Source organism: Caloenas nicobarica, chromosome 15 (genome assembly GCF_036013445.1).
Source record: "Caloenas nicobarica isolate bCalNic1 chromosome 15, bCalNic1.hap1, whole genome shotgun sequence".
Classification (NCBI taxonomy): domain Eukaryota; kingdom Metazoa; phylum Chordata; class Aves; order Columbiformes; family Columbidae; genus Caloenas; species Caloenas nicobarica.
The window spans coordinates 16,849,387-16,870,294 of record NC_088259.1 but is presented as its reverse complement, the minus strand read 5'-3'; the positions used below and the strand labels follow the sequence as shown (position 1 = coordinate 16,870,294).

The following is a 20,908-nucleotide window of genomic DNA, read 5'->3' as shown; positions in this document are numbered from 1 at the left end:
AGAGAGGAAAAGACAGGCTTCTCCTTACATAAGCTGCCAAACAATTTATGCAGTCTCTGCTACCGTCCTTGCTGCTGCCAGCCACCTTACAGCTCTCTGGTGACTCAAGATACATAACATTAGCAGGACGATTTATCAGACATCCCAACGCCACCTTGCTTGTCCTGCCTCTGCCTGTAAGGAGGAAGAAAGAAGGAGGAAAGAACGAACAAATATCTTTCAACTGCCAGAAAGATAATGAAATGATTTGGGGAAGGGGAGGAAAGGGGACAGGAGGGGGAGAAAATATTGCCTCTGATCAGGAAAACTGTGCCTTTGTGGTTCTATTTCACCAGCAATAGGCGTAGGCCCTTTATTACTGACAAGAAGCTCAGTTACTGAAAGCTGAATACTGTAGTAGTAAGTGAGGTCTCACAGTGGCCTCAAAAAGACCCCCCAGGCACTTCAAGAATAGCACAAAAATGAAGTGGTACTTCCCCAGAGGACTCTGATGAAACTTCAAATACAAATACATTCAAATCAGCAGAGAAAATACGGCTGCTTCTCCACAGCCTTTACGGGCATTGCGTCCAATTATGCGGCAGCCATAATTATTATTCATTTTGATGATATATGAATAATGATAGAATAATAACTTCCATCAACATCTGTGGCTGTTCATCAAATTAGCAAATGGCTGTTTAAGAGTATTTCCCATGCAGAGATTACTTTTTACACATGAGATCTACTGTCACTAATCACTTGTCTAATTTTTCTTCAGTCACCCCCAAACTTACTTCAGACTCTAGATGGTGAGTTTCTGGGAAGCGGAGACTCCCAAAACTGAAGACAGCGAGAGGCTTAGCTCCCAAGTTGCCAAGCCATCTTGCTGATGCCAGCCAGTCGATACTACAGTATTGCTGGTCTGCAGAATGAACAGCAAAAACGGGGGCGAGAGCCCTGCAGGATCTCCATGCGTTCAGTAATACCAGTATGTGAAACGGGGGAATCAGTCGCGGGGAAATGCACGCCAGCCGCAGCAGCACTGCCTGCTGCGACACACCTGCTATTGCTGTGCCCTGTAAAGGGCAAAGTTACTGAGTATTTAGGAGCTACAGGATCAAATACAAGCCCAATAAGTTAGGACTAATGGCAAAGAAACTGCACCCTGTCCCACTGATCATCAGGTTTCACTTGCATATGTGTACAAAGAGGGTTTTGGTTTCACATGCATATGTGTACAAGGAGAGTTTTTAAGACAGGATACCAAAAGAAAGTGTTGCTTGTATTGATAAAAATAACCAATGACAAGTCCTCCTGTGACCATAGGCACTAGAAAAAGAAGTACTTCACAGCTCTATGTTCTTTATTGCATATTGCTTTCCAGTGCAAAACTCATTCAGGAACCTCCTCATGCAAGGATCTTCCATAAGAACCCATATTCCTTCGCACTGGAACACAAAGGAATATTCCTGCCTCCTTCTCATAAGCTCTATCAATTTCAGATCTGCAAAAGACAGTAGATGCAAGCTGGCTAACTGAATACTGTCAAGCAAAATAGACAAGGGCTGTGCATTCCCTGCCTTTCCTCTCGGACACTGAAATGAAAAGGCCTCTCTGTCCTCTACCCACCATTTCGCAAATCTTGCCAAAAGTTAGTATCTCTGACAACACCACACTGCTGTCAAGTTTTACTGAAATTAGCTGGTGGGATGAAAAATTGCTGGAAGATGACAGCTACATGAATGGGCAAACAGATTGACAGATAAACTGTCAACACGAGCCCCTTTTCCTTAGGGAACCAGTTTAATAATAAGCATCAATGTGACATGAGGATATTTGATATTCATACCCCTGAATCTATCCTTTCATTATATATCATTTTCCCTACCAAGAAAATGAGGAAGATAGAAGAATTACCTTAACATTCTCCTCTGTTATGTACTTCTCAGCTTTGTCCACAGCATTCTGGCGGATCCGATGAAGAAATGCCTGCAGAGATAAAAAAGATTATGTTCAAATGGCTGATACAGTTTGATTTCACTCTTTCATATCCTCCAGGTTCCCATTAACATAGTGCAGCTGATTACCTTTAAGACTCAAAGAATGTAAAGGTTCACCAAATCACCACCCATCTTAGACTCAGGGTTGCATTCAGGGTAACACAAAAGACATTTCCTACAACGTTGTTGGGTTTTGCCTGGCCATAAATGTCTTCCGTCTGTTGAAACTTTTAGATTTAATTATCTGTTACTACCAACGGACCACGGTGAGGGTCTGTTTGTTTCTTCTTTGAAGGTTTTCCCTCTCTCTAAGATGCAGCCCTTTTGACTTAGGGAGGCAGCACGTCTGATGCACGTCGAGACGTGTGTCAGCAAAAAGGACTGCAAAGAACTACAAAGGGACATTCCCGCTGCTGGGGCCGAGGCATGTCAGAGCTACGAGCCAGGGTTATGGACACGTTCAACAGACTCGGGGCAGGGAAACAGAAGTCGCTAGGCAGCACCTGGGACACATTATCCTGTTTGCTGTATTTCGTTTGTATGTATTTCAGACAAAACAGTGCTGGAACTTTTCACCTAGGCCAGGTTTTCCCTTCCCTCAGCTCTGCACGACTTTGGCTTTAACAGGCAAATCAATAAAAAGCTCCGGGCCAGATCCAAATGGACAGTGACCCAAATATCAGCCTTCAAAGTATAATTCTGGCTACTGGAAGTCAGGACCTACTTGCACTTAACATACCCACAACCTATTTGTTCCCGTGAAAAGGGTTTAGCAAAGCACACTGCATGGGATTTCTACCTCATGCCTCCACTGCTTTAGCAACCATTGGCCAAAGGACACTTCTGAACTGAGAGCAGGGAATTTTACCTTCCCCGGGCATCAGCAAGTCACAGATCCCCGCAGGTGAGACTGCAGGGCAGGCAGCGGGCCAGAGTCTGCTGCGATGGACTCCCTGCCCACGCACACAAGAGCCCAGGCCTCTCCTCTCTCTTCTGGTAAGAGGTTCCTGACCTGGCCCCCGCACAAAGCGCTGAGCCCTGGGGAGTGCTGTGAGCAAGGAAGAAAGGACCTTTTCTTACCCACCTGAGACAGAGGGGAAAGGGGGTCATTTCTTTGTATTTACTGTACAAAGCAGCTTTGTTACGGCTTGATAATAAAAGGCTTTTAAAAGTTGAACTATTCCTGCTCAATGCCCATGTCAGCTGATGCATACTCAGCTTTTTCTTTTTTCCTTTTGCCTCTTGGGATTGGCAGCAGCTGACAACCTGATAAGATGCAATGTCACTGAACCAAACTTAGAGCTTATGGACTGGCTTTGCCTCTGGTATTTTGGCTGGAAGACAGTGAACACGTCTTCTGTCTGACTCCCAGCACTAAAAGGGGCACATCTCTGTTTCTGCTTAGCCATGGCTCTGTCACTTGTCAGCCATTCAGACTTCACAGGGCAGGCACCAATTAAAAAAAAAATAGAGATTAATTAATGAGGCACACTGACCCTACATTTGTTTTCAGCCCTGGATTCTCAACTTGCTTTTGAACAAATTTCAATGACCATAATCATGTTGCTCCTCTTGTACCGCTAAACATGAAGGAGATCCTGGCTGGATTCCAGCTAGATAGGGAGAGCTTGGAGCAGGTTGTGGGGACTAAGAAGTCTGACAGACAGATTCCTGCACTGAAGGGACAGGACACGTGTGCCAGTGGTGGAAGAGGCATTTTACAAGCACCAGCCAGTCCACCTTGCCAATAACCCGGCCAGGAACCGCTGCGGTGTAAACGTACTGCCCAGCACCTCGGCGATAGCCAGGGAACTGTCTGAGATGAAGCGTTCAGCAAGACGCCTGGACGGCAGGAGGGTTGACGGGAATAGCTGCTGCCCTCCCACCTCAGCGCTGGGTGTGATATCTGAGCATTAATAATCAGGCATCTGATTTCTATGAGGTAGCGCAATCATGCTAAAGTCACTCATTCTCCAAAGACAAGCCAGAGACTTTTCCTTCCTCTAATCACATCTCTGTTTGGAGACAACAAATCCATTTGGAATGATTAATCAATCTACAAAATTAGCAACTCCACTGGTGACTAATAGTTACCTGCATATTAGACCCAGTATAGTGGGTCTAATAATAGAAAGCTGATACACAGAAGTGCAAATCACATCAGCCGTTACAGGCTAGTCAATAAAAAAGCAGAGCCTGTGTTAATCTAAAAAACAGCTTTTCTGTGACGCTTGTCTGAAAAGATCATTTAATGTGAGCGTGAGAAAGGGAGAAAGGTGAGAGAGAAAAAAATCAAACAAAAAATAAGAAAAGCATAGAAGCAAGAAGAGCGCAGAAAGGATGAAAGACATGAGGGAAAGAGGCAGTCGACTTTACAGATAGTTTGTCAAATCTCCTGCAGCCTCTGATTTGTCTTGATGTGCATGAACAGCAGTCTCTCCAGTAATAATAAAACAAGACAGTCACAAGAGATTCTGGTCCCAGAAACTTAGTAGTCTGCTTTCCAAAACACGATCCTCCCCAAAATATCAGAACTTAGTGGATGCAGAACTGCTTGGTCCCCAGTTTTCAATATCTTCTCATGTGCAAACAGAATCCTTTGCAGCACAGTCATTCAAATTAAAAAGCATGATAAACACAAGCTATTAACAGCAGCTCATGGAGCTAATGGTGCATGCCCTGTTCACATGACACCACCACTTTCCTTCCAAACTGCTTTTAGCTTGGAAAAAACAGCCTTTTTTCCCTGGAGATGTTGTTCAGACATTCAGATCAGTGTTTTCCAGACTTTTCAAGTGATTTTTTTGTGCTACCAGTTTCACTAGGCTCTAAGCTCATCTGTCCCAACAGCATCCCCCTAATCAGCTGGTGTCACAGACTCTAAGACCCATCACACAAGTAGTACGCAACTCTCTTTGGAAAATACAGCTACAGAGAGTGGTATGACCTTTTCTTAGACCTACTGATTTATCTGGAAAATCAGACAGGTATTTGGGCCAGGACATGACAAAGGTGATGAAAAAAGAGAGGTGGGAGGTTGTGGTAAATATTAGAAAACTTGCCATGCCCATCTCTTATATTCCAGAATATATTGTTATTACTAAGGAAATAGTTGAAGGGGTAAAGGCTTTTCTGGCCACCTAAAAAGTTACAGAGGCAAATGCTCCCTCTGGCTGCTCCAAACTCTTCACAACTCATGTATGAACTGAAAGAGTCTGGTCCTTGATACTTTCCATGAGGAACTTTCAGGGGCCTCTCAGTACAACCCCCTTCATCTGCAACACTTTAAATCTCTGCAGAAATGAATTCACTATCTGCCAAGGAGCTGTGGAAACAGAGGGGTCGGCCTTCTTGGGAGTTCTTGAGAAAACATTCCTAGGGCTTGGGGACTCTGAAAATCAGTCTTAGGACACAGCAGGACGATCATGATCACGCTCCACCGCAGCCAAAAGCAGAACTGTACTGCGGTGTGCTGTTTGTTTCCTACACTCACCACCAGGGATTCAGGGAAGGACGGCGGCTGACGATACACACCATACTGAAACAACAATCACATCAGATCAGTGAGACACCGCTGAAGAGCTAGAAAGAGATGAACAGGCAACACGAGCAGACTCTGCTCCCTTCTATCTGGTTGCTGTACACTGGCCAGGACTGATACAAGGTTAGAAATTTCACCAAAAAACCCAAACCAGAGATAAGAAGACGACAGATAACACGCCATGTTTCCTTCTCCTCGCCGCAGACGCCACACGTGCTGTCCGGCCGCGGGCTGGGCTGCGCTGGGCTGCGCTGGGCTGGGCTGCGCTGGGCTGCGCTGGGCTGGGCTGCGCTGGGCTGCGCTGGGCTGCGCTGGGTTGGGCTGCGCTGGGCTGCGCTGGGCTGGGCTGCACTGGGCTGCGCTGGGCTGGGCTGCGCTGGGCTGGGCTGGGCTGGGCTGCGCTGGGCTGGGCTGCGCTGGGCTGGGCTGCGCTGGGCTGCGCTGGGTTGGGCTGGGCTGGGCTGCACTGGGCTGGGCTGCACTGGGCTGCGCTGGGCTGCGCTGGGCTGCGCTGGGCTGCGCTGGGCTGGGCTGCGCTGGGCTGCACTGGGCTGGGCTGCACTGGGCTGCGCTGGGCTGGGCTGCGCTGGGCTGCGCTGGGCTGCGCTGGGCTGGGCTGGGCTGCGCTGGGCTGCGCTGGGCTGCGCTGGGCTGCGCTGGGCTGGGCTGCGCTGGGCTGCGCTGGGCTGGGCTGCGCTGGGCTGGGCTGCGCTGGGCTGCGCTGCGCTGGGCTGGGCTGGACACACCAGCACGGGGGAGAGGGACCGGGGAGCCCCTGGGTCCAGACAAAACCAGCTCCCAGCACAATGCAGGGAAAAATGGAAAACACAGCTGATAAATTTTCATTCTCCTGATAAAGGTCTGTGAAGGTCTCATCTTTCATGCCTACGTGCTAATCATTAGGAAAACAGCCCACAGAGGATTTGTTTTTGTTTAAAATTCTGCTGCTGCATCAACATAACATTTATTTGCGCACTGTGACTTGCTGCCCTAGAGGTCTGCAGCTTCCAAGCGCAGCAGGCCCTGTCTGATGCTCATGTCATGCATAAACACCGTTGATAGCTTGTCTTACAGTGCAACTGCCTTGCAGGATTCAAGCAAATCTATGACAAATTTGAATGAGCAGAGTGAAGTGCTTCCTTTCTGCACCATGTCATGTTGGGTAAGTTCTTTCCAATAAATACTAATACAAACACATTACAAATTGAGAATATTAGGTATAAAAGTTCATTTCAGTAAATAATATTTTAAAGACCCCTTTGTCATGAAGATGTTTTGTTCTTCAGTTCACTATCCTTCCAATAGGCTGTTGCAATGAAACCTTGTTGTCACGAAGTGTCTTTGCTGCAGCTTCGAACCACAGGAGCGCGAAGCGTGCTTTAAGGAGAGAATCTGCTAATTGTGAGCTGTTCTCACGTGAAACAGACTGAAGCAACTCGGATTTCTCTCAAAGGCTTTTCGAATGGCCCCTGTTGAACTTTGACTTGTAGCTTTAACTTCATTAAGCAAAATTAGTGTTTACCATCTTCTGTATAGTATAAGTAACACATGGCAAATACCAGGGATGAGGCAGTGATAGTTTGCTCATGCCCTTTCTCTAAATTCATGTCTCAGGCAGATACTTCCTCAAATGTTCAGAAATAGCAAGAAATTTCTGATTAGACAGCAAGGCAGGCAAACTGTGCATAACCCTGAGGGAAATGAAAGGCAGAACAGAAACACAAACAGCCATGAGGCAACTGGCTACCACATCCAGGAGGAGCAATATCTGAAAGTACAATCCTGTGAAACCCGTTTTCTGAACAGGTGACTGGAATTTCACATTGCTCTTCAGAAACAAGTGAGACAATTTTGTTAAACTCGTCGGTGATCAGGACTGATTCAGAACAACGCAGGGCTCTAGATGAGCCCTAGTATTTCTAGTGTTAAAACACATCAATCGCTTTATACTTGTGCAGTCAATTCTTTAAAGCTTCTTGCAAGCGCAGACATTTTGATTCTAAGAAAACATGTTCACAGTGAAAAAAGAAGAGGTGACGTGGACAATGAATTTCATCATTTGACCATCACCAGCATCTTCACCTTGCAACTACTGCACAGGGGCTGCACATTAATCTGTCTCTGGCAATACAGAGTAAAACTTGCCATAAAGATTTGAACAAGAATTTGCAAGTGTACTTTTTTATTATTACTACAGCCACTGCATGTGGCTGTCAGATAAGCCTCTGCCTCCATTGCAGTACAAGCAAGATACCAAAAAATTCCATTGTCTTTAGCAGAGCAGCTTGAAAGTCCTGTGGGAACACAGCTCTACTGATTTAAAATGAATGTTTGCTGAAGTTTGTGTTTTAAGAGCAGGTGCATCCTTGCTCATGTTACTCAATTGTTAGCTTTGAACCTTGTCATCCTGATCATGTTCTTCTGCTTTCTATCAGATATGCAGTTTATAAGCTAAAGCTCTACACAAATGACAGGAAATATAAATATCCTGTATCCTACATGTGAACTGCAGTTCTCACCTGCACTGAAGTCTGAAAGACAATGCAATAAATAATCTCAAAATAATGTAACAATGACTGCACAGGGCTATTTATACAAAATAAATCCCATCACAACTTCTTTTTTTTCCCTTCATAACTACTAAGTGTGCATTTCTATGGAAAACTGAGTCTTTCAGCATTTCCCTTCAAGCATGTTGTAAAAACCTGAATGCAGATCTTCCACTGAATGTTACCACAGCCTTGGGTTCCCAACCAACTGGGAACCGAGCCATTGCAATCCGAGGTGAACCTACTCCAGTTCTCTTGTTCCTGGCGCGGTCTGCGGTGCTCTGCTAACCACCTCCTGCTGACTGCCATCCTAGAGACGGCTGGATGGAAAGACAGAGGAATTCATTATCGTGCAAATCCAGACAACTGCTTTTCAAACATCTCTTATCGTCCTGGACAAAGCCCAGCGTATACACGTAGAATGCTGGGCCTGATTCAGGTTTTTCAGTTGTGAAATTTCAGTTAGAATACCGGAAATCAGAAGCAACTCTGACGTCACTGGCATTACACATGTAAAATGGAGCAATACTGAAGCAACTCTACTACTTTTAAAGAGTATAGTGTTGTACCTCTTAGACTGCAAACTGGCAACCCCATATTCACTCATTGCTCAATTACTGGCTGCTATATTAAGGTTTCTATAAAAACACATTTTAAATTACCCGTGTCTGGTAAAGAAAGAACGAACTTAAGTGTGAGGTGGGTACATTACAGTGAAATTCCTGCACGGAGTATTTCACCTATGAAGAACATTTTTCTCTAGATCCTCTTAAAACAATAAAGAGCCACAGCTGTGAGACTGAGCAGCTCTGCAAAAAGTAGCTCAGATCTACAGCCAAATTAATTCATCAGCAAACAGCTGAACAGGGACTTGCCTGGTAGGCAGAGGTGTTAAGAAAGAGGAAATAGCACCAGAAATATCTTTTATTGCCCTAATTTCAGGCTTCCTGTGTATCGAATTGGCTTTAAAGCCTCAAAGCCTATTGGTACGTATGTATTTTTTGATCTATCCCCTGAAGAGGAACTAAACTATTAGCTAACCAAGATGATTTAAAAAAAAAAAAGAGTCACGTACATTGCAGAATATCAAATACATTCTCTGCAAAGAGCCGAGGCAGTCTGAGCCGACCGCTGCTCAGCAGAAGGTCAAAGAGACTCTACTGAACAGCTTTTGAAGCGACACTTCTTTCCCAAAGGTTACAGTCCTTGCGTAATCTCAGGCTATGTTAGACATGAAATGAACTACTTACACTGATCAGCCATGCACTATGATACTAATTTCACGCTTTTTGGAAGCAAAGATGAAGAACTCTGTCTTCAGAACTGTTATCCCCCATACCCCCGGGGACAACGTCTTTCCTGCTTGTATGTCCCCACCTCCACCCCCAACCCCCCGCTTCCTTCTCTTAGGAAGATTTTTTTCGTTCCAGTGTTGTCATTTAGAACAATCATTTCACACACACAAGAGCATGGATGCTGGAGCATGAATCAGCTCTTCCCACAGAAGACTGCATGACCGTTTGCAGAAAAGGTGGACTTCATCTCGGGTGAAGCTGCAAAGACCATCAGAAAACAAACACAGGTGTATCACAGGAGAGAGATCTTTTTATCTGAAGCATACTTTCAACAGGTATTTTCTTAATTGTATAGTTATATAAGCGATAAATACATCTACACGTATTACAAAACCTCCACTGATACTAACAATTTAATAATCAGTAACTAAGCACTGATCATGGCAATTTGAAACCTCCTCCCCACTTCTTAGTCTGACATATGGTGATCCCTGATAAATACCAAATGAAATATGGAGAAGCATTCAGAAACTCAGCTGTTTAATATTATGTAAGTGTGTGTATGAATAAAATTCTGGAGTAAATTAACGGGTTTATTTCTTTATATACTATATAAGATAAATAGCCACTACTTATGTAACCTATATGCCCAACTTATTTCCAAAAATCAAATTGATTTGTCCTTAACCAATCCTGCACTTTAAGGCTCACGCAGTTATGACCACGCTTGGCTTATTCATCTTACATCTGTCTTGCCACTGAGTGTTATACTGTCTATAACGTCAAAGTTAATGAAAAACAGTTGCAAAATACTGGCACTGCACAGCACTGGGATTTTCGGTGGTGCTTGAGGGAGTCAGACATTCCAGTTGCTTTTTATTTACTTGGACTCTCTCGACATGGGTTCACCACAAAACGGTTTCTGTCAACAAATCTCTGTGGCCAGGATCCACCTCATCTAACGGCACCCGAACGGCAGCCGAAGCGTCCCCTAAGTTAGTGATGCGGGTGCCCTCCGCAACAGAGAGCAACGGGCAGGCAGCTTCAGAGGACGCGCCGCTGCGCTCTAGGAGCGATGGTTAAGAAGAAAGGCTGAATTACCCTCTACAAACGCCTTTCTCTTTCCATCATGAGAGCGCCTGGGTGACAAGTTTCGATCAGACCACCCTCCTGGCCTGCACCGGTTTCACAGCATCTGCAAATACAGAGTTCCAGGACAATGAGCATCACTGAATCATTTCTAGAAGTGACCCAGCCACTGTGTCTCTCAGCATGGATGCTGCGAACACAGGAGCACTGCAAGTTGACACACACAAAATGAACGTGCACAGACATTCTCAGCACGATAGTATTCCGGGTCTCATCACAAGCGAATTCATCTAGCAGCACTTCTCAGAAAAAGTAATCTACAAAGTAAACTCCAAAAAGATCCCAGACTATATCTGTATTTCCAGTGTACTAACGTTTACACTGGAATTCTGCAATAACAAAAAAAGGTCAGACAAAATTCATTCGTGCATTGACTGGTGAAGGAAGGTGAAACCAAAGGGAAGTGAGAGTGAAATAAGTCGCAGTGTTTCTCACTCCAAAGAGAGATCCCTTTCTTAAGGGGGGGTTGTTTTCATTTGAATTACAAAACACTTTTTGTCAAGTGGCAGGGGCTGGTGCTGCAGAGGGGCCCATTGTCTCTTCTCTCCCACTGCCCTGACCTCTGCTGGCCCAGCCACCAATATTTGCATCCTCAGGCAGGTCAGAACATCCCAGTTTCTTTCAAGGCCCAACAAAACTACATTTTTCACCTTTGAAACTCTTCAGGACTCATTTCTACTAATTTCTTCACATCTCACATACTTTGTCTCTTGACTCCTTTTCATGCCCTCCCTCCTATCCAACGCTTTGAATATTCTCATTATTGTAGACTAAAAACAACAACAAAACTCTTCCCCTTCACAGAGCCACAGCTTAAATATGCCCTTCTGTGAATATCCATCCCCGTATGACTCCAGCCCATTGTTAACATCAACGGAAAATGTCTGGGTTTTTAAAGGAGCTTAAGTTATGTGCCTAATTCTCTCAAGCCTTTGGAATACTCTCCCCTTCATTGGCTCTTCGTGTCTCTCTCCCTGTTCTACAACCATCTTACTGCACCATGGAATTCTTAAAATGCTTTCAGGACACAGTTTGTTTGAATACTGCATTTTACCTCATTCCACTTTCATGTAGAGGGATAAATCCTGACAAGTCTGTGTCTGCTTAGCCTTTAACCAAAGTTTGCTTCAGAAGTAAGGGCCCAGTACACAACACACAAATACTTCAGGATTTGACCCGTGTTACTTACATTCACTGTGTCCATAGCAGAGAGGAGCCTGCAGACTGCAGCCGCTTCTAGATGAGTGATGTCTCCGAATACTAAGACCCTATGCGTACCAGGGAATGTCTAACCAGGTTTGAGGCTCTACACAGCTACTCCTTTTGCAGGGGGAGGAAGAAGTATCAGAGTAGAAACATCAAGTGGTCCCCAAAAATAGTGAAGTCCCGATGTTGAATATAATCGTAGCAAAAACTGGAATGTCTTCAGTTAATATTTCAAGATTCCAATCTAAGATAAAGAACTTTGATATCAGAAAGATTATTCTCTTTTTCACTCTTTCTTTTTCTAGTGATGTTGTCTTAATACATTAAACATTAGACCAAACTTTAAAATGAAATCTGGTATCATTAAAGTCTGTGGTATTTTTTTACATTATTTGCAACATAGGCTAGAACTTCACCCATGTTATCCACTCAGCAGGTAAGGATCATAGAGAGGAGATAAAAGCCTAAAAAATGTCAAATATTTTCTCGTACACTCAGTTTCTGAATATATGTAATGAGCTGAACATTTTGAAGCCAGAAAGTTAACAATTTTACTTCAAGTGAATGGTCGGGCAAACAGAACTGCCAAAAAGCGCAGGTGTGTAAATGCACCGAACTTCACCAATTTGTACGTGGATGGACCCACCTGACAACCTGGCCCTCAGTCTTCCAACTGAGCTTATGGGATTACATTGAATAATAGCAATTTCCAAGCTTAGATTAAACCTCTAGCTAACTGAGGCAGACCAGTTCAGTTTACTGCCAGCAGGTTCACTAACACTTGGTCTAAATTACGTTGTGAATCGACACTGGGCCCAAGTACCACGATCTCGGGTGACCCGCAAACTTGATCTGCATCACAAACATGTAACAAAATCGCAGGATCCTATTTCACTTGCCTGTGCCCAGCTGATAGAGTATCATAAACCAGTTTAGCATCGGACTCTGGGTCTAAATGTTGAGATTGCTTCTATGGCTATCTTCTCAAGGAGACGTCTATCTGACCTCAATTCATGTGTATATCAGTGGCTAACAAGCTGAACAAACAGTATTCCACGCACTGACTTACACGCTGGGTTTCTATCAGGTGGTGTATCAAATCAAACTCTCGAATGCCTGTTTAATACATAAATGCTTGTGCTTGTTTCTTACATTTAAAAGGACCCAAGACTGCAAGCTGACAGAGCAGGATTCTACCTTCTCAACTGATAAAATTCAGAACTACAAAGTACTAACCAAAATTTCGAAACTAGATATTTCACCTTACAGAGGTGCTGAGCGGTATGTCCATCAGACCTGTTCAGGCACTCACAGGTTTCCTATTAATCAGTCTTCATAGCTGAGGTAAAATGGGAAGCACTGTAATCTGTAGGTGCCTTATCCAGAAAACTAGTATTGGAACTGGCAGCAACTACTAGAAACCCCAGTGAAACCATCCCGATTTCTGGCATATTGGCCACCAGGTTTTAGGCAGAGAGTAGTAATAACTGCATTTGAGAATCTCCATGCAGGTACACCAGACACAGGCGCAGTCATGGGTCAAGTGACTTAAATTCCGAAGTCGTTTCTAGTTTAGGAGACTACCCCGTGCGCTCCTCTCGGGCTCCTCACAAGCAGCGGTGTCTGTGCGGGCTCCCGGCTGGGGCTGTGAAGCTGATGGAACTTTTCTTCCTCCTTAAGCAGGACCTGGGGCTCTGGTGCAGCACACAGGCGTCAGCATTCCTGCCCTTTGGAGCCTGAAATTCCCTGCTGAGGGAAACCTGCTCCAGTGCCCGTGCTGTGACAATGGGGAACGCAGGACAAACTCCACAAAAGGCCGTGACGTCCTGGGCCTCTCGCCACTGCAGCCTCAGGAGAGCGGCTGCTGCTCTGTAGCCTGTGAAAGGTTTCCACGAACTTCACATGCATGGAAAAATACGTGATTTGGTGAAAAGGAGTAGAATCCCAGCAGATGAAGGGAGGGGGTGGGGAAAGAGGGAACTCTGACAGCCCCAAGCCCCCTCTGTTAAAGGCAGGACAGGTGATGTTCACGAAGTCGGCTCTCACCCCTCCTACCAGAACACCGCAGACAACGTGCCCCTCGCACAGCCCGGGCTGCTCTCCGGAAGCAAACCGTGTCAGGCTTTCCCCGCTATCCGTTCTCCCATCTCATAAAAGCAGCAGTCAGGGTGTGTTTATTTGTGAGCTAAAGGATTAACCTTCTACAGGCAAATGGAAAGGAAAATGAATCTCAAGAAGGATGACAATCTGAATTTTCATCTTCCTCATGCAAAGGCAACAAGGCAATGTGACACATCACTTGCCCTGAAATCAATGAAAGCGAAGTTTAGTCTATTGATTACCTTTATTCAAACCGCTGGTTAGGCCATCCTGTATGTCTTCTGGGAAAAGAAAGTATCTGTTTACAGAGATATCCATTTCCTTATTTTGACTGCATAGTAAATATTTGTGTGTATTACAGTTTAGTAATTCACTAAAGAGTGATTCTGTAAATAAGAATGAAAGGTCCCTGGTCTCTGATCAGACCGCCGGCCTCTCTGTGAGTACATGGAGTAAGTTTGCAAAAACTACCAAGCACTTAATGTACCTTTTCTATCCAAGCACTCAGGCTTTTTCACTCATCTTTGATTTAAAAAAGACAAAGAACAAAAACCAAACCAAATAAAAAACCAAAACAAAACCAACAAAACAACAAACAACAACAACAAATAACAAAAAACACCAACCACCACCAAACAGGGAGTTTTGTCTGGTTTCAGCTACACCATGATTTCACCTCAGAAGAGGTATTTCCAGGCAACACGGTAGGAAATATTTCGACATTCGATCAAATTTAACTAGTCAAAAAAAAAGCTATTAGAGCTGGGTTGGGTTTTTTTGGTTTGGTTTCGTGTTTTGTTTTGTTTTTAAAGAAACACAACGCATTTATACTTCCTCCCACAGGCAAGAAAGGAGCGCAGCTTCAGAGCTGCCGCTCCGCGCGTGCTTCGCGTCCGGCCGGCGCCCGCGCAGCGCCGGCCCTGCCCGCGCGCACAGCTGCTCCTTCAGATCCGCCTTGGTGTGTTCGCAATTATTCACACACACAAAGAGGGAAAAAATGAGAGAGTGTCTTTCACATATTGTTTTAAAAGAGGAATTAGAAAAATTAACCTCACAAGCACATTTTTCGGCACTAGCCCTGAGCAGGAACAAACAGTTGAACTGATGAAAATCTGCTTGCTGAAGGTACAGTAGCTGAGCTGAGCTGGTTTCCCTAACCGAGCCCAATCTGACACCACCCGCACCGTTGTAAGTGTGCACCATCTAAGTGCAGCTGGTCATGGTGACGGCACACAGTGTTTTCCAGCCATCTTTCCTATACTGGAAAAAAGTAGTAGGCAAAGACTGAACTGGACAAAAAGGCAGGAGAAAATCCTCAATTAATTATGAAATACAATGCCAAAATTTTAACAAAACCAGAAATCTCGCTCAAGGCAGACCATGTCACTTATGGGGCCTGGTTTTTTCGTCTTCCCTCTCCCCCGAACCTCGCCGCGAAGCACCAGCGCAGTGCAGGGTGGTCCGCAGCAACCTCTGCCCACAGAACACCTCGGAAACGTCCTCGGAGGGCTCATTCAGGCCGAGGTTCCTGCCTAGCTTTACAGACAAAGTATTTGGCCTAGTCAAAAAAGCACCATTTTGGGGTGCTTAGCCAGACCTAAATTCTTCACTGCATCCAATACCCGAGAGTAACCTGTCCCGTGCCTTCTCAGACAAGCGGAAAATCGTGCCATTTTGCCAGGCCAAAGAGCTAGGCAAGACCGCGGTGTGAAACACCACCTGTCCTACCGCCCCGAGCCAGCCCAAGAGCTGGGTTGCACAGTTCCCCTTCACGTACATTGATTTTGCTGTGACAGACCAAAGAAAAGCTCCCTCTCATTGTGGCATTTCTTCTCTGCACACGTGTTCTTGCAGAGCACAATCATATCACACACAGTCTTAACCCCCAGCTTCCTCTGAATCGGAGCAAAGAATTAGACCATTATATTTTAAACATAAAGGGGAAGTTGAGAGAGAGTGAAGCTCGCTCGCAGCCCCCAAGCCGAGCGGCTCCCGCTTCCCATGGCCTCTGACTTGATTTGAATGCTTGCGAGGACGTATTAGCACTGCCTGGGTACGTACGAGGGTGGACAGGGATCTCTTAATTATGGGCTACATTAAAAGGTCATCTTCACTTGGAGCTATTTAGAACCGACGGGTCAAATGTTTTGTGCTGGGTTAGGAGGGTGGTGTTGCAAGTGAGCTAGCAGTTGTGGTTCTGATTCGTGTATATTCTAGAGCAAAGCTCAAAAAGTAGCTTTGGTATCAATTTGTTCTTTCTTTACGGAAGTGCAACTAGATGGAACAACTTGATAGGAATTACTAAAATTTTAATTTTACTAGCGGTGGCCTTGTGATCAAAACAGTTTGTTCAAAGTATTCTGATAATTTAAAATGAAAACCAGCTAAAACATGGGTTCCCTTCATCTGAAGTCAACCAAGTTACATTGCTGGGAGATGTGAAGCACATCTCTGCAATCCAACTTACGTTTCTGCAACCCGCTCTTCTTGCATTAACGCCACAGGTTTCTCCCTTTCATCATAAAAAGAATTATTAAAGCAGCTTAGGGACCTATTACCAGGACAGTCCTCTGAGAACTGGAACAGCTATTTTTAATGCAGGTACCTCATATCTGCAGACCTGGAGCTAGGACTGGAGATGGCTTTGCCCACCAGCCCATCGAGCCGCAGGAATTGTCCCTGCTCAGGAAAGGACACTGGCCGCGCCGCCCGCGAGCCCGCGCAGCGACGGGTGCATTTAGCAGGCCATTCATTCAGGCTGCCATCTTCTCTCCTCAGATATTTTCCCCTCAGCTGCCTCCTCATTAGAAGCTGAATAGTAGCACCTACAGCCAGCCAAGAAATGCACACCAGGCGCTCCCTTCGGAGCCGATCCTGCTGCCGTCCGCCCGTCCTGCCGCAGCTCCCAGCCCAGCCCACCGCCCGGCACCTCAGCCGCTGCCTCCCCGCTGACCCATCTCTCCCCGGCCAAAGAACAAACCCCCAGATAGGCTGCCAAAGCCCAGGTCCACGCCGGGCCAAAGCAAACAGCTTGGTTAACACTTCATCCACCACGTTTACGCACTGGATTGAATTTAGCCTTTGCGAGAGTCCCAACCGCATCTGTGAACTGAGCGGATTGCCAGTCACCGAGTGCTCACACACAGCACGGCTTTTATTTGTAATAAAACATTTAGAGTGGAAAACCACCCCAAATTTAATAAAAGTGACAGTCTCAGATTGCCAGTGACTTGTGGTGCATCTATTCAGATGCTCGGAATTCCCTACGTAAATAAAGCTAGACTTTCAAGTTCTGCCAATCAAATAAATGCCTGTTTTAACTCAGTTTTGTATTAAAACAGTAACCAATTTTACTTACACAAAATAAAGTGTGAGGCCCTGGGTTGTAAACAGGCTCCATTTGTGGATGTATTTTCACACAGTTACTTTGCCTAAATAGCTGCCTGTTCAGCGAAAAAACACATCCCATTTGCATACCTAAGCACAACTGCACAAGCGAACTGAAAGGCAAACCACACACAAAATTGCATTTGGACATCTGAGTTTTAAAGTGCTGGTCATTCCAACAGAAAATACAATAGATACAAAAGCTTTTTAGGTGTAACTGTTTACAAATAATACCCTGAAAGCTTACAGAGGAAACATCTTTTCCAGCGAGTTTGTTACAGCCTTCTTGTACAGTGAAGATCGCAAGAAAATAATTCCGAATACCCCATCAAGTATCACCTAAATACAGGATCCTTTATTAAAATCCTTTTTGTTTTCATTTGAGCCATGCACCCAGTTAAGGAACTGTGTTTAAATGCATTACAGATGGTGAATAAAGCAGAATCAGGAGTGAAAGTGGGGCTGCAACTCCTCCTCCTCTGCTACCAGCCAAGCAGAGCTCCCTGCTCTCCGCGTCCTGGGGAATTGCTCCTGTCTGGCCTGGAAAGAGCCCATCTTGCTCTTTCCATCCACCGAAAGCTGTCCTGCGGTTTTCTCCAGCCTCAGTATTAGAGGCCATACAAGATGGAAATAAGGGTGTGATTCCACAGGCAATTACATGAACCAGCCCCCCAGTCCCTGGCTGCACATTCCTGTCCTCTGCCTTGTACCAACATTGCTGCTTATGCAACTGGGCAACTGCAGCCTGATTGCAGCCGGCTGAGGTAACTCAAACAGCCAGACACCGCACACAAATTACCTAATTCCCACACAGCCACCTCAGCTTCCTGAACTGCTCCATCGCCCACTCACCTGAGCGTTACTGCTCATACATGTGAGCAAGCCAGACACAAATCAGAGCTGTTTGAGCTACAGCACCCACAGCTCTCCTTGCGCTTTCTAAAACTTGCTCTGCAGAGCACCAATCTTCCAACTAAGCTACACAAGTTCAACTGGTGAGACAGTGAGGACGAGGCTGCAATGCTTGGTCTAAACTGGAGTTTAGATTTACATCCTGTCCTTGAAGCCCGGTACAGCCCAGGAGAGCAGGACCGTTGACCATTCTGCACACATGAAGACCAAAGCAACAGGAGAACTTGCTACACTAATTTACTATTGTGTACACTTTTGGACTATAAAGTAACTAACAGAGGCTTAAGGATGCCACTGTAACATCCTGTGGCTAACGCCCTGCTGGCCTCTGTGCGAGAAGTGTTAACTGAGTGGCAAGTACATGTGAGTAAGAAGTATGGCTTGATATTCAGGGAGGAGGAGGACACAAAGCTTTTCTTGAAAATTTTCAAAAGCGAAGACATGTGGCTTCAGTGCCAAGCCTTCTCCATCCATCTTCTCAAGTACAGAAGGCTGCTTTCATTTCAACACCACGGCTCTTCTCCTGTTAAAATGGCAGCCCGCTTGTCCTTACACTAAAACAAGAAAGAGGCAGTTCAGCAGTGCTGAAGCTACAAGCAAAACATGGTGTCTGCCTCTCAGCAACCTAAGGGCCTTCCCTGTACTTAATAAACTTGCCCGTTTTATTTTATATGGAGATATCCCTCTCATTTTCCCTGTTGTGGGTTTTTTGGTTTGTTTCTGCTTTGTTGGGGTTTTTTTGTTGTTTGGTGGTGGGATTTTTTGGGGTTGTTTGTTTTGTTGGTGGTGGTTTTTTTGCAAAGAGTGCACAAGGCTCCTCAACTCTGGGACGTGTCTCGCTTCATATCTGTTAAGTTGGGGCACAAAGCAGCGGGCAGAGCCAACAGCCCCAGTGCGTGCCTCCTGCTTTCCACGTGAGCACAGGAAAGGCTTGGAGACACAACTCAGGTCTTGCCTACACTGAGGGACTGGGTTTGGTCATGATCAGCAGCAGCCAGAACCAAGGCACCCTTCTTGCTTACCCAGTGTCTACAGGACACACCGCCGCAAGCCTCAGTTGGCACTGGAGCAGCTTACTCTGGTTTTGTTAGGGAAGCCAGGGCGGACGGGAACTTTTGCCACTCTGTGAAAGGTTCGCACTGGTGCAGCTCCGTGTCTGTTCAGCGATAGCTGGGAGCCGGGCAGAGTCACGGCCTCGGTGTGGCCAAAGGCATTAACTCCTGCTGGATGTCTCGGGAGGAAAGCTCAGCCGGAGGGAAAATACTCCCTGCTAGTCTCCCAGATAGGAAGCAAAGTGAGACATAACAAAAAAAATCCTCATGGCACTTAGCTGAACCTTGTAAGAGCGATACACAGCTCTGACAACAACATTCCTGACAACATAAAAACAGGCGTGCCAAAGGGCAGTGGCTTGCTCCTGCTGCCAGCCACCCACTAAAGCAGAAAGTAGGCGATACAAAACACCCGTGCAAAACACCGAGAAACCACAGCAGGAAGTAATAAGCATAGGATGTCACAAGAAGTCTTTATATTGATTTTACTTATTCTTTAATTCCTCTCCTAAAGAACTAAAAGCTCCTTCAGGGCAATGCATATGTCTGCATGCTCTACTGAAAAAGCCTCACAGCTGGAAGCACATCACCACTACAGCTAGGTGTCTGTACACGATTTGATTCTGATGCTTGCTGTCCTTTCGCTTTTGATAGAAAATATGGTCTGTCATGCTCTGAGTGTCTCTAGATTTCAGTGGAACCTGTAAGTCAGCATTGCAATCCCTTTGAATACACCTGGCAAGGTGGCTGGTTTTTTTCTTTTGATTTCCCACCCCCAGCCCAGTAGCAGAGTCCTCGAGGCCATGCACAACACCTCAATGCGAAATCGCTGCTGCCTGCTCTAATCCTTTTCCAGTGACTCCTGGCTCTCCGCAGCCTGGAATCCAAACTGCTCTGGAAAGCAACGTAAGGCAAGATGTGATTACCCACAAAAGTCTGCATGCTATTTCTTGTGTTATGACTTCTACCAACTGGAGCAGAAAACAGGAAAATTAAAGCATTTTGTTACTGCTTGCTAGAGATAGAAACTGTATAGAACCTCTTTATTTATTAAAGACTACTGTAAAGCTATTTATGGCCAGACAGTTTGAAAGGTCAGGGCAGGTGCACTGGTTGCACAGGGGGATCTTCAGCAAGTATTCATCCCACCAGTTTGTGTGAGCTCCAAGGAAGAAAACTGCGTAACAAGAATATTATGTTACTTCTGCATAACTCCACCAGAATAAGAGAACTTACTGAGACAAAGACAAGGAGAGGTCACCCACCATATCGATCAAAAACGAACACTCTCTTTCAGAGAAAGAATCTAGAAATTCGTCACTGTGCCAGCACTGTATCTGAGCCATGCTGCCTGAGCCCTCCAGCACTACAAAGAGGGCAGCGCAGCACTTCCTACATGGGTGTTTCTCTCTGATGACGTAAAAACAAGGCTCAGCCTGTGTTGTACACATTAGAGAGGTCCTAAGGCATTCTTAGACATTGTTAAGAGGAAGAATCTTCCAGCTTCTCTCCCCTCTCCTCCGCCCTCAGGTTCACTTTCTTTCCCTGTGCTGACAAAGGCCTGGTGCTGTGTCTGGGTGCCAGTAGCATAAAAACACGAGCCTGAAATGCCATTTTGGCATGCAAAGGTGTCACCAAAATACATGCTATTTGTTAGTTTGAAAAGCTGCATCGGTCAGATGGAAGGACACATTAAGGGTCATTATCAATTCAGATGCACAGACTGTGACACCAC

At 45.5% G+C, this 20,908-nt stretch overlaps 1 protein-coding gene across 2 annotated transcripts in view; it reads right to left on the bottom strand.

Moving 5' to 3' along the window:
• PREX1 (phosphatidylinositol-3,4,5-trisphosphate dependent Rac exchange factor 1) overlaps positions 1–20,908 on the bottom strand; it is a 150,303-nt gene that overhangs the window by 86,284 nt on the left and 43,111 nt on the right. For both annotated transcript variants that reach the window (XM_065645538.1, XM_065645540.1), the window contains exon 2: positions 1,900–1,971. In XM_065645538.1, coding sequence (XP_065501610.1) covers positions 1,900–1,971 — 72 coding nt within the window. The remainder of the gene's footprint in view (positions 1–1,899; positions 1,972–20,908) is intronic.